Below are 15,887 nucleotides of genomic sequence, written 5' to 3'. Positions count from 1 at the left end.
AGCTAACTGCTAGCATAGCAGCTAATGTTGTAAATTAGGTAAAGCGCTCCACCATAGAGTACCTACCCTCTCCACAAACCTGTTGAGTACAGTATCTGGCCAGTAGAGGCCTACTTAGTTGTGTCAAATAGGATACTGGTCAAGTTTCTAACCCAACATTTACTGAGGTCAATGTTAAAGCTCTACCTTAAAGTTTAAAAAAACTTTTAAGGTTTATTTTTATTGTGTTTTGTAGTTTTTTAGTGTATTACACAATTGCAAGATCGTGATGACGCTAGACGAAATTAAAGGTAGGAAAAGAAATGCAATATGGGTCATGATTGTCAATTGTCATTGGTTGATTTCAAGCTATCGACTGGAGCAGTCTTGGGCTTGGGACATCCGCAAACAGGAGCCAATAGCTAGCCAGGGCTCTACCAGGCTAGGCCAAAAGAGCCCAGAAGGATAGATTTGTCTCCAGGGAAGCTTTTAATGTGCCTGGCCTCTCTTACTCCGACTCTCTGTGGTCACCATCTGCTGCATGCTTATCACAGTCCCAGATTAAACGCCACAGGCAAGATTCTGTGCATCACTTGTGTGTGTGCATGCGTGTGTGCATGTGTGTCACTCACACACCTGTCACAGCGTCTCTCTGTGAAGATCATTTGTTGAAGAAGTCTGACATTTACTAAGCAAACTGTTTGAATCTGTTGCCTGATTTAGCAGCATGAAGTGTGTGTTAGAGGAAGAGTTGCTTGCTTGTATGTATCAAAAAATTCATGCTGCAGGCTACAGATTAGGGTCAGTGCATACAAAGTCTTGATACAGCATGACATTTGTAGTTCTTTTCTTCATCTTTTCGTTTTAATATGGCTGCTCTGGAGGAATCTCCATCTGATACGCATGAAGCATAGCCTTGCATGCTTCTGTGTCTCGCTGATGATGAAAAGGGTCAGGATTTTATGAATTTCTGCCACAGGCATTTTATTTTGACTCATTTTTTACTTTCCAAAATGATGACTGGTGTTAAAAGATAGGAAACAACTAGTTTGTAACTCCTAGTCAGGGATACACAACTCTCCTGCTGGTCAAGGGGGATAGCATCTATTTAGCATTGCCAAACCTAAATAGGCTCATCCGCATTTGACCCAGCATGACGGAAAATGAGGTCAGTAATCAGAAAGAGATGAATAGCTTGGCTGAAAATAGAGATTTTGACAGAGACACACAGCAGAGTTGCATGAGAACTGGTGTTCCCCTAGAAAGGTTGTGTCAAAAGAGCTGAAGTCGAGAACAATACCACTTTGTGCGTCGTATGCTTGTTGCTATGCCTGTTTTAGACTCACCACTGGATCCCACTATCATCTAACATTGGGTCACAGTGCTTAGCATTTTTCCAGACATATGCAACTTATGTACTTGTACCACGTGTCCATCTATCCATCCCCACCCCCGTCTCTCTCTCTCTCTCTCTCTCTCTCTCTCTCTCTCTCTCTCTCTCTCTCTCTCTCTCTCTCACACTCACTCACTCACTCACTCACTCACTCACTCACTCACTCTCTCACTCACTCACTCACTCACATATGATATTCCAGTGCCAATCAGATACAAATAATCATTGCTCTGGGATACTAACTCGTTCCTCTGGCACAAAGCAGCCTTCCTGGCATGTATTGCCCTTAAAGCAGAGGTCAATTCTCCCTGACAGGAATAACTGGTGTATGTGTACAGTAGGACCTTTGACCTGTTTTGTTTACACATAAATGACAGATTAGTGTGTTATGAAGGGCACGAATACTGAAAAATGAAGGAGCTAAGACAGAAATCTGGATACATTGGATTGGTTGGGGTTGAGTGCAATAAATAAATAAATAAAGTAAAAGAAAGTTTTTTCTCTTTTTCTGTTGGCAAACTGCATTGCACTATGGATTTATCAGAGATTTGTCCAAAACAGCAGCTGCTCACAACAGCTATAAATGAAGCTGGTGATGATAAAGTTTTTGGCTGGAATTTGAAATGATTACTATTTATAGAGGGATCTGGTTTCAGCAGAATTAGCACAGCATTGAATCTCAATCTGCATTTATGCTGACCTCCAATTAGCCATGAAAAGGACTCTTAAGGTTTAAAATATTTTTTTTTACAAAACTGTTTTGACCATGATGGACAGCAGCCTAAAAAGACAATAGTTGCAATGCAAAGACACAAATTAAATTACAATAATAATCAAAAATGGTAGTTATGTATAACATTTACACCAAAAATAATTAATTCAAAATTCATTTAGATCCATAAATATCATTTGTTTGGGGTATTTTAGGTTTTTTCTGTCTGGCTAACAATAGTCACTTATTTTGGTCTCGGTTCCCGTTAAAAACTTCTTAGAAAACCATCCGGATCACAGCTAGCAGCTCCTTACAAGTTTTGTCCTTTCCTCTTTTGTTGCTGTTCATTTGTTTTGTTGAAAGGAAGAAAAAAAAGCACAGCAGAATATGAGGTTAATGAATGTCAACAGGTGCTTTCTGGCAAAGCCCCAGCGGGCTGTCTTTTTCCGTTTTAGTCTGAAATAATTTCTGCCTGATCACCGGAGGGGTGGGACCATCTTTTGGGAACATCTGGAGCATCTGTATGTTTTAGTTTCTTGCGTCTTTTAAATGTGACACACATCAGACCCTGTTGCTGTTAGGTCGCTCTGTGAGTTCGATCACTCTTTTTGTTTTTGTAATGACTTTGTGCACGAAACCTGAGCTCAACACTTCACACCCTCAAAGAAACTAAAGATCAGCTAAATAATCATTATTTATTCACCTGGATTAAAGACTACCTGACAAACAGACCACAGTTTGAGAAGCTGAAGAACTGCACATCAAACCAGGCGATCAGTAACATTGGAGCACCACAGGGGACTGTACACTCACCATTCCTTTTCACCCTGTACACCTCAGACTTCCAGTACAAATCAGAGACCTGTCATCTACAGAAATACTCAGATGACTCTGCAGTCGTCGGGTGTATCAGAGATGGACAGGAAGCTGAGTACAGAGAGCTGGTGGAGCGCTTTGTGGCATGGTGTGGAAACAATCATCTGACCTTGAACGTGAACAAAACAAAGGAGAGGATTTTAGACTTCAGAAGAAACAGGGTGGAGTCAAACACTGTTTCCATCATGGGAGAAGAAGTGGAGGTGGTTGAGGAACACAAATACCTTGGAGTTCACCTGGACAACAGACTGGACTGGAGAAAGAACAGCAAAGCCGTTTACAAGAAGGGGCACAGCAGACTGCACTTCTTGAGGGCGCTTAGGTCCTTCAATGTCTGTAGCAAGATGCTGCAGATCTTCTACAAGTCTGTTGTTGAGAGTGTAATCTCTTCAGCCATCGTCTGTTGGGGTAGCAGCATCAGAAGCAGGGACCTGAAAAGGCTCAACAGCCTAATAAAAAAGGCTGGTTCTGTTCTGGGGACGACTGTGGAACCACTGGAGGAGATAATGCAAAGAAGGATTCTCCAGAGAATCAAGAAAATTATGGACAACCCTGAGCATTCTCTTCACAAGACTGTCCGACAACGGAAGTGTTCAGTCAGAGGCTGGATTTTCTGTTTTTGACTGAAGTTTGGCAGCAAACATCTGATTATTCTGGTCTGATTGAACTCTGCCCGAGTGGTTATTCTTTTCTTAGCAAGCCCCGGGGTTCTGGTCGTGGTGGAGGTCTAGCTGTTGTTTTCAGAGACCATCTTCCATGTAGCTCTACAACCTCTGGTCACTTTGCTTCCTTTGAACTGCAGCTGATTAAAGTTGGGCGTAAGGACCGTTCTACTGTGCTGTGGTCTATCGTCTACCTGGTCCAAACAGTTCTTTCCTTCAGGAGTTTAGTAACTTTCTATCCTCCACTGTGAAGCTGTCCAGACTGGTGATTGTTGGTGACTTTAACATCCACGTTGATGATCCCTCTGATCACTTTGCCATGAATTTCTCCAGCCTTATGGACTCCTTCGGCTTTACCCAGCATGTTTCTGGCCCCCCACACACCAGGGGGCACACTCTGAACCTTGTTTTTACCCTGAGTCTAAATGCCAAAACAAGAAATACAAGTACAAATTGAGAATTACAAGTTAGAAAACTAAAGTTACAACTTACAAATCCAAAGTTACATGTCATGAAACATGTTCCAAGTTACAAAACTTGGTACAAGTTACATTGAATATTGTCCCCATCCTAGCTCCATAGCAAACAAGCATACGGGCTCTGATGCCTGAGACAAACTACCGTAATAAGTGTAGTAAGTGTGGTATACACTCAAGAGTGCTAACAACAGATTCAGGGTTTCCCTGTATACACGCCTATATTATCGGGCCGGCAGGCTAATTCCCCCGCAAATTTTTATGTAAATAAATATGAAGAAAAAAATAAACTAACACAGCAGGTCTCACACACAAACATACACACACACATACACATGCAAGCAAATGCACACACACACACACACACACACACACTGGCAGCCTGTATTCACTAATGTAGGTTCTGCATTTCTTCTATGCAGCAAACGTATTGATGAAAGGGAAAGCCAGTATCCTCATTCTGTTCTCACAGGGAAATTTTCAGATGAATCTGACAGCGCACGGATAGACAAACCAAACCAGAACCGCTCAGAATACCGCTGCAGTAACTGTATATATGTATGTATGTATGTATGTATGTATGTATATATATATATATATATATATATATATATATATATATATATATATATATATATATATATATATATATATATATATATATATATAACTCAAAAAAATTCTTTTAGATCATGACTAGTTAGTCTATGGGATTTATAAAATTGAGATAGTAAAACGCACACAGATGGGAGTAAAAAGAAGAGAATACCATCTGGAGTTGGACAGAAGAGGTTGAGCATAGCTTAATAATGTAAAGAGGTTCATTTAATGAAATGATATTTCCCTGCTGCAGACAGAAGTCGCCATTAGTTGGAATTACTCATCCACACTAATCAATATCTTTGACATCTTAGTTGTCTCCATCATCATGATATACAGTGTGTGTGTGTGTGTGTGTGTGTGTGCGTGCGTGCGTGCGTGTGTGAGTGCGTGCGTATGTACGTCATAGGATGCATCTGCATGAAGCTGCAACATGCTGCCTTCCAAGTGTCAGATGATAACAGGTTGCTTGCGTATATGGATAAATAAGAAAATAGTCATTTGCACGGCTCACTTTGCTTCCTTGTCTCCTTCCTCCTTGAACGTCCAGCTCTTGGAGAGGTTGGTAGGATGCCCTCAGAAGGCACCCAACACCACTGTTCCCTGGTGTTTTAATGAACAACAGACTCACGTGCACTTTTAGTTTTCTCAACAACCAAATCTTCACTGGCTTTTTCACCAAACTAAATAAATGCAGTTGACAATTAGCTTCACAACCCATGAATATCTTAGTGAGTATTTTACACTTTCATGCAGTTGTTTATGTTTACAAGATGTGCTCATTAATCACTTCCTCATATTTTCCTTCTCTCCAGGTTTTCTCGTCTTCGCAGCCTCAACCTGTCCAACAACCATCTTGGCCAGTTCCCACTGGCTATCTGCGACATCTCCACCCTGTCGGAGGTCAACCTTAGCTGTAACTACCTGGCTTCTGTCCCCTGTTCTGTGGGCGCCATGACCAAGTAAATAACAGAGATCTGATGCGAAAAACAGAAAGTGGAGATTTTATAGATTGGTTTTAGGGCTTGCTTCACGTTTTATTTATTTATTTATTTATTTATTTATTTATTTATTTATTTATTTATTTATTTATTTATTTATTTATTTATTTATTTATTTATTTATTTATTTATTTTGGGCATGTGTTTAACTTTCACTTTCTGTTATTACCTAGTTATCCAACTCTTCCACAAATTCCTGCTGGCAAGAGCCAGAGTTTGCTTTTTCCTGCTTCAGAGAAACCACTAAACCTTCTCAACAACTCACCAAATTGTAGTGACAGATGTTTTACATAACCACATGTGAGAGTTTAGCTAACTGTAGCTTTACTTAATGTAAACACATGTGTCACTAAAAAAACACCTGGAGCATCCTTGTCAAGAAAACAGCACCACTGTTATTATTCACAAACACACATTTAAACTAAAGTTGCATAAAATGCACCAGAACACTGTTAGCTTATGTTTCCCAGTGATGGCTTCTAAACTCTTGTTTCATCCTCAAAATTAACTAAAAAAGTCTTTACAAATGAAAGTAGGTGTTACTTGGTCACTTTTGTTTATTTTATTGTGACATTAGGAATTGTTTGAGGTTTTTAGTAACTAGTTCAGTGCTGATAGTTTGTGTCATGCTCACCTTTCATGCTCACATCTCATTTGAAACTAAGCACACTGGTCTGTAGAGGTGAGACTGGTCAAGATGAGAAGATAATCTGCAGCACTGATCTGGTATGCAAGTAAATTCCTGAAGTGACCAGGTTGACCTCCAGCTCTGCTACTTCCATCTGCTGGGCATTCTGTATACTGACTAACAGCTGCAAAAAGTGTTAATCTAGTTTGCACGTGCATGAAATTTTTTGGGAGCAGAATATTGAAGAATCCTTTTTTATTTTATTTTTATTTATTATTTTTTTTGTAGTTTGCAGACGTTCCTGTTGGACGGAAACAGTTTAAGCGACCTGCCTTCTGAGCTGGGTTCCCTGCAGCGACTGAGTTACTTGGGCCTTTCTTTCAACCAGTTCAACCACGTGCCCCAAGTGCTTGAGCAACTGGACTCCATGGAGAAGCTGTGCATGGCTGGAAACCGCCTGGAAACACTCACCCTGCAGAATTTCAGACTGCTTCGTGTGAAACACATCGATCTAAGGTATGACACTGCAGGAATATCCTCACGAGTGGTCAAAAATCAAAAAGTCACCAGCAGCTCTGTCTCTGGGACAAACTGCACTTAAACCTCCAGGCATGCTTCTATCCATCACTGCATTCATTGACACACTTTCTCACTAATTCTGGAAACAAAAACAGTGGTAAGGAGTCACACAACTATGCGGTTAAACAGCACAGAAATCAGGAATCATTTGCCTGCAGCAGCCCCTTCTGGAGCCTACCCGCTGTCTGGGAAAACACCAGTCTGGAATGACTTGCACTATTTCACAGTTAATCCTTCAGCCTTTCCTACTTTTTAGCTTTGAAAAGTTTGAAAGTTGGTTCCAATAGTTTCCCCAACTGCTTAGGAATGATGCAGTTTATTTATTTTTTCTAATCAAAAAGTGCCAACAAATAGAAAAGAAACTTCATGATGCCTTTTGGTCACTATTTGTCAATCTAAAACCGTATTTGATATTGTCAGAATTTTAATAAGTCATCAATAAAGTGAAGATTGGTCAGATATTTAAACCAGTTTGAAATGTTTGACCAGTCCATTTGGAGGTTAACCCTCTGCCCCCACCTCTCTGCCTCCTGTGTTAGGTTGAATAAGATCTCTGTCATGGTGCCAGATGAGCCTGACCTGCTGAGGCATGTCACACAGCTGGATGTGAGAGACAACCAGCTGACGGAGCTAGACGCCTCCGTCTTTCCCAGGCTAGAGGTTCTACATTGCGAGAGGAACCACATCACCACTCTGAAAGTCAAAGGCAGCTTGCTTAAAGGCATCTACGCCTCCTGCAATGGTGGGTGTTTCACGCAGGGTGTCATTGCATCTGCATCGTTTAAAAATAAGCACAGCTTGTTTCTTGGCCGTGATTAGATTTCCCTCCAATAACCCTGAGACACAGTGGACGTGTCCTCACAAATGCCACGCTCGTCTTATTCTCACATCCATTTTTCTCTTCGACTCTGCTGTCTAATTGTCTCTCTCAATCATCCCTCTCTAGCTTGTCATCGCCCGCATCCGTTCTTAAATGCTCTCTTCTATTTTCCATCTACTTAGTCTTTGTATTAGGCTGTCCTTGCTGTAGGTTAATTTGTTTGGATTTCTCCCCACAGAGTTACGACAGCTGGATATCAGCCCTGTGCCCTCTAATCTTAGTTACATGGATATCTCGAGGTGAGAGCAATCCCCTATGTATTTGTGTGTTATATAAATGGAGCACAGCACCAACCTAAGAACTGTAAAAATGTTTACAGGGAAAATTGTTTCACTTTTTAACAGGAAGAAAGTGGTTTTTTTCATCACCGTCTGTGATGCTTTGAAATTATTCCAATGCTTAGAAAAGTTGAATTCAAAGGAAGATTTTGATGAAGGTGGTGAAAAGAAAACACACTTTATTGAACCGTGTCACCCTTTTGGTTAAAAGTGTCTGGCCTCAAAATTATTAAAGGCACACTAGGCTGTTTTAGTGTGCTTGTACCACCCCCTAGTGTCCGTTTAGCTGATCCAAAAGTGAAACGTATCTCCTCGCTGTGCTTTTTAACACCTTATTCTAACATAACAGTTGTAATGTCTCCCCAGCCTTCATTAGTGTCTACAGGAGTGATTCATCACTAAATTAAATAAATTACCAGCTTAGCGGCCAACTGGTATGGATGTCCGCCCTGGGACTGGGAGAACGGGGTTAAAATCCTGGTCGGGTCATACGGAATACCCATGGGACCCAATGCATCCCTGCTTGACAGTCTGCATTAAGAGGTTGGATTGGGGGATTAAACCACCAAATGTTCCCGAGCACAGCTGTGTCTGCAGCTCTCCGCTCCCTCAGTAGATGGGTCAAATCCGGAAAACATATTTTACACACATCAGTGTGTGTGACAACTAGTGGGTTTTTTAAATCAGCTGTGTTCCTGTTCTAAAACATGTAGGAGACGTGCTGGTATCAGGCCTAGTCCACACGTAGCCGGGGTTTTTAAAAAAACGAATATCCGCCCCTCCAAAAACTTGCATCCACACTACCGTGTTTTAAAAACAAACTCTGTCCACACGTACCCGGATAAATACGTTGTTAAGGACATGCCAGACCTGTAGGCGGCAGTACTTCCCCCGTTCTTAACCTCGTCCTTCGTCTGTGGTCTTCAGCAAGGAGCAGTAATTCCGCTTGCAAAAACAAACAGCAAAAAGCGCTTGGACAATTGATGGATCGGGTAGTGACAGAACGCAGCTCTTGAGGGCTTCCATGATGCCGGCTAGTGTAAACACAGGTCGCACACGTGATGTCAGCATTTTTTGTCGCGGAAAGTGACGCTGCGGACCTTAAAACTCCGGTTTTGTCTGTCCACACGCAGACACCCAAAACGGAGAAAACGCAGATCTTCACTTTGGCCGGAGTTTTTAAAAAGATCCGTTTTCGTGTGAAAAAACTCCGTTTTCGTGTGGATGACAGGCCAAAACGTAGAAAAATATCTACGTTTTGGCAGATCCCTGGCTACGTGTGGACAGGGCCTCAGACTGCAGCCCCAGCTCAAGTTTAACAGCACTCTGAAGTTGCAAGTGCGATATTATGGCCACGAATGGCAGTGGGGGTCTAAGTGACATTTCATTAACCCCGTGAAGCAGGGGTATTCGATTCCTGGAGGGCCGGTATCCTGCATATTTTAGTTGTTCCTCTGCTCCAACACACCTGATTCAGTGGTTGAATCACCTGTGCAGCCGCTCATCAGGCTCTGCAGAGGCCTGTTAATTACCTGCTGATTGAAATCAGGTGTGTTGAAACAGTTAAAACTAAAACATGCTGGAATTCAATACCCCTGCTGTTTTAGCTCATACTGGCTCAAGAAAATTATTTATAAATGTGAAAAAGTTGCAAAATATCCCTTTAATATTAAAATCAGAGATGTCAACTGAGTTATTCGTTTTTTCCACTTAACCCAAGTGCCATTAAGAGTCCAAAATCAGTCATCTTTAAAGGAATATAAAGTAGAAATCATTGTAATCTTTTTTATCTTGTTTACTTTCATTATGAATTCTTATATAATATACAAAAGACTTTTGATTTCAGTTCATCATATTCAATTCTAGCTTTGTCAGTTTGAAAAATGCACGTAATTTATCATCATCATCATCATTGCCCCCTCTACAGGAACTTTATGGAGTTGCTGCCAGACTGGCTGTGTGAAGCTAAGAAACTGGAAGTGCTGGACGCGAGCCACAACCTCATCACCGAGCTCCCGGCGAGGTGAGTCTCCCTCACAGCAAATGTGCATGTAAATGCAGAACAATGCTGCATTATTCTCCCTGCCCTTTGTCAGCCATCCTACCTATCCCCTCGTAAATCACTCGGATAGCCTGTAACCTCCAGATCCGTCACCCATTCTCCTTCTCTTTACGTAACATTTTAGAAAAGTCACCTCAGATGCACCTGTTCTCATTTTTTCCTGTGCTCTGCATTGACTCAACCTTGCTCTCTTGGCTTTTCTCCCTCTGATTTTGGATACCTTATTGCTATGAGATTTTTTTTTACCCAATAAGTGTCAAGATGATAAATTTTCCTTACAGACTCTACTAGAGGTGCTGCTAGTCTTTGATTTTCATCACTCCACATCTAAAACCCCATCATCGTCCATCCCTTTCCCCATTTTTATCCTTCAGCAACTATCTATTCCATAGATATCTGAAAACGTTCTCCATCTGTTCGTGTTGCTCTTTACCTTGCTGACCCAGCTGTCTGTATCATTCTTGTGCTGCAGGTTGTTCTGCAGCAACAGTCTGAGGAAGATCAGTGCAGGACACAACCAGTTGCAGAAGCTGCCTGAGAGAGTGGAGCGCCCTCTGCTGGAGGTTTTAGATATACAGCATAATCAACTGGTAGAACTTCCCTGCAACCTGTTCCTCAAATCTGACAGGTAGCAGAAATCACCAGCTGGAAGAGATCATTTATGCATTTGTGTTTGTCTGTGTGTTTTTTAAATCCACCACAGGAAAAGTGCATACATATGAAGAGAAATTATGTTTTTGTTTTAACAAAGGACAGGATAACTGATAGCAAGGACATAGTTTTAATGATGGGCTTATAGATGTGTCATGCTACGAATGTTTCAATTTTATTTCTGTCGGTTCAGCCTGCGATGCGTAAATGCGTCAGCCAACAAGCTGGAGCACCTGCCACCATCCAGTTTATCAGAGGAGAGCCACAGCATCCTGCAGGAACTCTACCTGACAAACAACTGGCTCACAGATAAGTGTGTGCCCATGCTTACAGGACACACACACCTGCGAGTTTTGCACATGGCATACAATCATCTCCAGACATTCCCAGCCAGGTAAACAGCTCGTTAATAAACATTTGTGATTGTTTTTTGTATGTTTAATGCATTTTAATGGCTGTTTTATTTACAGGATGTCAGTAATCTGACAAAATCTCAGTTCAGCTCATCATTTTTATTTAAACCCTTCAGTAAAATGGCCAAGTTGGAGGAGCTGGAGGAGGTGGACCTGAGTGGAAACATGCTGAAGACCATTCCCACCACCATTATGAATTGTCGAAAAATGCACACGCTCAATGCTCACTCCAACGCCATTGAGGTTTTCCCTGAGGTCATGCAGCTGATGGAGATGAAGGTCAGACTTCAGCAGCAACACCTCATCGTTCGGGTTTGTGCAGCTGTGATATCTTGTTTTCTGCTGACAGTGTGTGGATCTGAGCTGTAACGAGCTAAGTGAGATCACTCTACCAGAGAATCTGCCTCCAAAACTTCAAGAGCTGGACCTGACTGGAAATCCTCGACTTAATCTGGACCACAAAACCCTCGAGCAATTAAAGTATGCAATGTTGTTTTATTTTTAACAGGTTGAAAGATTCTCTTTGGAGTAGGCATTTATGCATTAACACAAGACAGTGGTTTTGAACTCTTTCATTTATTCTGTCTTCCAGTAACATTCGCTGCTTCCGTATTGATCCACCGCCAACTTTCTCATCGAACGAGGCCTCTGGTGGGCCTGCTGTGTGGAGTCATGGCTACACAGAGGCCTCGGGCGTGAAGAACAAGTAAGTTAAAACCAGTCAACGGTGAAAGAAAACAACCACCGTCACATCCATCCACCAAAGCCTCACTAATCTAAACCTCCTGAGGATGTTTTTACTGCCACATGACTGGTGCATGCCTTTCTTTGCAGACTCTGCGTTGCAGCCCTCTCAGTGAACAGCTTCTGTGGGAGTCGGGAGGCTCTGTACGGTGTGTTCGATGGAGACAGGAATGTGGAAGTGCCCTACCTTTTGCAGTGTACGATGAACGATGTGCTGGCTGAAGAGCTACACAAGACAAAAAGCGAAGAGGAATACATGACCAACACTTTTCTGGTGATGCAAAGGTATGTGATAGATCTACCAGGTGCAGGCCAATGATTGGAAACATTTTTTTTAAAGGGACTTTACTGAGTTTTGAATTTTTATGCTCGCGATTGCCCCCTCAGGCCAAAAGCGTAACGGCAGCTTCAATAGTAGGCTCGTGCACGAGGCGTGCATGCTGTACGTGCACACTCCTTAACGAAAATAACAGCTGAGACAGTCCCGTGTGTGTGTGTGTGTGTGTGTGTGTGTGTGTGTGTGTGTGTGTGTGTGTGTGTGTGTGTGTGTGTGTGTGTGTGTGTGTGGCCCGGATGACAGAGGACAGGAGAACGCGCAGCTAATTAATAAATAATATGGTTCTGTACCTTTCTCTTCAGCACAGCCGACAAAGGTTTATGATGGATCAGTCCTCCTGAATGCTCAGATCATTCCCTTCCCTTGCTTGAAAAATTGTTCCAAAATGAAAGTTGAACCCACATCTTTTTTATCTGTGAATTCAATGCCGTTCGGCGAGTCTCAAATAAAAATGTGGACATTTTACTGTAAAAAATATACCATTAATGTAAGAAATAAACGATGATCTCATCCAGAATCAAACCCGGGCCTTCTGCACGAGAGTCCGACGTTTTACTAGGTGAGCTAAAGCACCAGTGACATCTTCTGTATCTGTAACATTTATATCCTTGATGACAGCTGAAACAACGTTCAAAGAACGGTTCGGAGCGAAAATGGCTATTCCATTGCTAATTTGCAGGAAATATCTAGAAAAAAGTAGCTAAGGGTCCTCAGAAATGTAGCTAGGTTCGTCACTAGGCGTTAGGAACAGCGACAAAGTCACTACCTCACTCTCTGCTGCTAAAGCTACGGGCTATGCCTGAGCGTGAACGCGCATGAAGCAGCCTGCTCGACCCGAGCATCTCTCTTTTTCTGTGATTTTACAGAAAAACAGGCAATCACAGTAAAAATGCCAGGGCTCATTCTACAGGACCAGGGCATTGCAGGAGAATGTATGAAGAAGGCATTTATTATTTCTATACATGTTTTGGCTGTCAAACTTCCATAATGCCCCTTTTAAGTTGACTTTTCATTTATGTTATTCTCATTTTTTCCTGTTTAAAGGAAACTTGGAACAGCAGGACAGAAACTCGGGGGCTCAGCCGCTCTGTGTCACATTCGCCATGACCCCACTGACCCCGGTGGCTGCTTCACACTCACAGCTGCTAACGTGGGAAAGTGCCAGGCCATCTTGTGTCGGGATGGAAAACCCTTGACTCTGTCACTGCTGCACAACATCGGGCTTGAGGACGAATACCAGAGGATCAGACAACACAGGGCTATAGTTACTGAGGTGCAGATTCTAAAAAGGCACAAGAATGTTTTGATGTACATATAATGTTAGATTTACTTTGAATGAGTATTGATTTATAAACTCTTTTTTTTATCATTTAGGACAACAAGGTGAATGGAGTGTCCGATTCAACACGGATTATGGGCTACTCATTCCTTTTCCCCTCTGTCATCCCTTCTCCCTACGTGCAGACAGTCACTCTTACCCCTCAGGATGAGTTCTTCATTCTGGGTAGCCGTGGCCTGTGGGATGCTGTATCTCCCACTGAAGCCGTGGAGGCAGTTCGGAGTGTCCCTGATGGTCTGGCTGCTGCTAAAAAGCTTTGCACGTTGGCACAGGGATACGGCTGCACCAACAGCCTGAGCGCTGTTGTGGTCCAGCTGAGCGTGAGTGAAGACTGCTGCTCCTGCTGCTGTTCTGAGCCTCCCCAGCCTCCCCCAAGCCCCGGTTTGGGTCAGTTTCCTCCATCGTCCTCCGCCATGAAGGATCGACCTTCAGACGGCTCCCTTGTTGTCCCGCCGTTGTCCTGCAGCGAGATCAGCAGTGAGATCAGCACCAGCGAAATGAGCAGCGAGGTGGGCTCGACTGCTTCGTCGGACGAGCCCCCACAGAGCTCCTTGGTGCTGCTGCAGGAGCAGACACACCACCACCACCTGCACCAACAGGCTAATTTACTGTCCTTACAGCACCAGCAAGTCCAAACCACCACCCAACCCTGTCAGTATCTGCTCCCAGGCTCAGAGCTGCCATCTTCTCGCAGCTGCTGCACCCTCCATCCTGCCTGCTTGGCAGGCTCCTTTCAGAGGCAGCTGTCCAGCGCCACTTTCTCCAGCGCCCTGTCTGACAATGGGCTGGATAGTGAGGACGAGGAGCCCATCGCTGGTGTTTTCTCCAATGGGAGTCGTGTAGAAGTGGAGGCAGACATCCACTGTCTCAGAGCAGAATTATCTTTATCCTCATCCCCCCAAACATCTGGACCTACATCCTCCAATCAGGACTGCACCCTGGTCTCTCTTCCTCCTCCACCTCCGCCGCCATGCACCCCAGAGTCCTTAGAGGAAGGGTGCAAAATCAACCAGGTGGAGGCTGAGAATGGGTCTGAGAGAGATGAGTCATGGCAAGGTGTTGGAGCAGGAGGCAGCGATGGTGGGAATTTGGCAGGCAAGAAGAGGGTAAATGGTTCTGTGGCGCGTCAGGAAAAGAGTCATAACCTTATTGAGGTGGCAGCCGATGCCCCCTCCAAGAAATCTGGAGGTTACTTCACCGCGCCGGCCCAACCCGACCCAGACGACCAGTTCATCATACCACCTGAGCTGGAAGAGGAGGTGAAGGAGATCATGAAGCAACATCAGCAGAAACAGCAGAAGCCAAGTGGGACGGATCAACCCACCGACTACTACGGCACGCCTCTCTGAACATCTCCTGTAAACCAACCCATCCTAGTTATAAACACAAACAAGTGGGTTTCCTCAAGAGGCTGAAAAATGCACATGAACTAGTTTCACCCAGCTTCATCTCAACAGGCTCCAAACAGCCTAGTCTTTGAAGAACCATGCACTCCAAGTGAAACAAGCAAACAAGCCCTTTAATGAATCTCAACATTAACAAATCCACACAGATCTTTACTGTCAGTGGTCATGACCTTCACAAAGACTGGAACTTTATTTTTACAGTAGACGACCAGCTGAGTATTTAATCAACACTAGTCTATTTGCAATAGCATTAGCTTGCCACAATTTCTAACATGGGTAACGAATTCATGGTTTTGTTGTTTTGTAAATCATATCTTTTAAATGTGAAAGCAGCAAAGTTGCTAAAGGAGGCTTTTGGAAGAAGAGAACTATCTTTTTATTATCAGTGAGCGATGGTGAAGCTTACACCATTAATACCACACCTAACCAATGTAGATAGGGCACTTCAAATACTGTGTTTCTTCAGTAAATCATGGCTCTTGCCCGTAAAATGATCTAGAAATTTTTTGTAGAAATTTTCAATACTAACTCCTAGGAGTTGCATACTTTTTATGGTGACTCAGTCACTTATACTAATCTTCTCTGAGAGAAATGTTGATTCTTTCCTTTTTCAATGATTGTAAATAAGAGAAATGTTGTATACTGATGATTTTAAAGGAACTGCAAACCTGTATGTCGGTGAAAGTTTTAGTGGTTGGGAGGATGTATCATTTGCTGTCATGGAGGCGTCATCCCCCCACCTTTTATCTTACAGTGTAGGCCCACCAAAACACACACACACACACACACACACACACACACACACACGCGCATGTAAATGAGGAATTGCAGGATAGAAACCAACATTCCGTACAATATTTCTGTACTGGGT

The 15,887-nt window shown here is 43.0% G+C and overlaps 1 protein-coding gene across 1 annotated transcript in view; it reads left to right on the top strand.

Annotated features, from left to right (window-relative positions):
- The window catches only part of phlpp1 (PH domain and leucine rich repeat protein phosphatase 1), a 67,192-nt gene extending 52,004 nt beyond the window's left edge, over positions 1 to 15,188 (top strand). The window contains exons 5-17 of the mRNA XM_015956803.3: positions 5,514 to 5,660; positions 6,616 to 6,843; positions 7,446 to 7,648; positions 7,965 to 8,025; positions 9,992 to 10,087; positions 10,599 to 10,754; positions 10,971 to 11,171; positions 11,307 to 11,469; positions 11,540 to 11,670; positions 11,783 to 11,896; positions 12,025 to 12,219; positions 13,316 to 13,544; positions 13,646 to 15,188. Coding sequence (XP_015812289.3) covers positions 5,514 to 5,660; positions 6,616 to 6,843; positions 7,446 to 7,648; positions 7,965 to 8,025; positions 9,992 to 10,087; positions 10,599 to 10,754; positions 10,971 to 11,171; positions 11,307 to 11,469; positions 11,540 to 11,670; positions 11,783 to 11,896; positions 12,025 to 12,219; positions 13,316 to 13,544; positions 13,646 to 14,959 — 3,238 coding nt within the window. The 3' untranslated portion in view covers positions 14,960 to 15,188. The remainder of the gene's footprint in view (positions 1 to 5,513; positions 5,661 to 6,615; positions 6,844 to 7,445; positions 7,649 to 7,964; positions 8,026 to 9,991; positions 10,088 to 10,598; positions 10,755 to 10,970; positions 11,172 to 11,306; positions 11,470 to 11,539; positions 11,671 to 11,782; positions 11,897 to 12,024; positions 12,220 to 13,315; positions 13,545 to 13,645) is intronic.
- Positions 15,189 to 15,887: the final 699 nt, after the last annotated feature.

The sequence above is a fragment of the Nothobranchius furzeri genome, chromosome 11, assembly GCF_043380555.1.
Source record: "Nothobranchius furzeri strain GRZ-AD chromosome 11, NfurGRZ-RIMD1, whole genome shotgun sequence".
Lineage (NCBI taxonomy): Eukaryota > Metazoa > Chordata > Actinopteri > Cyprinodontiformes > Nothobranchiidae > Nothobranchius > Nothobranchius furzeri.
The sequence above is the reverse complement of the archived record's forward strand: the minus strand, read 5'-3'. Positions and strand labels throughout refer to the sequence as shown.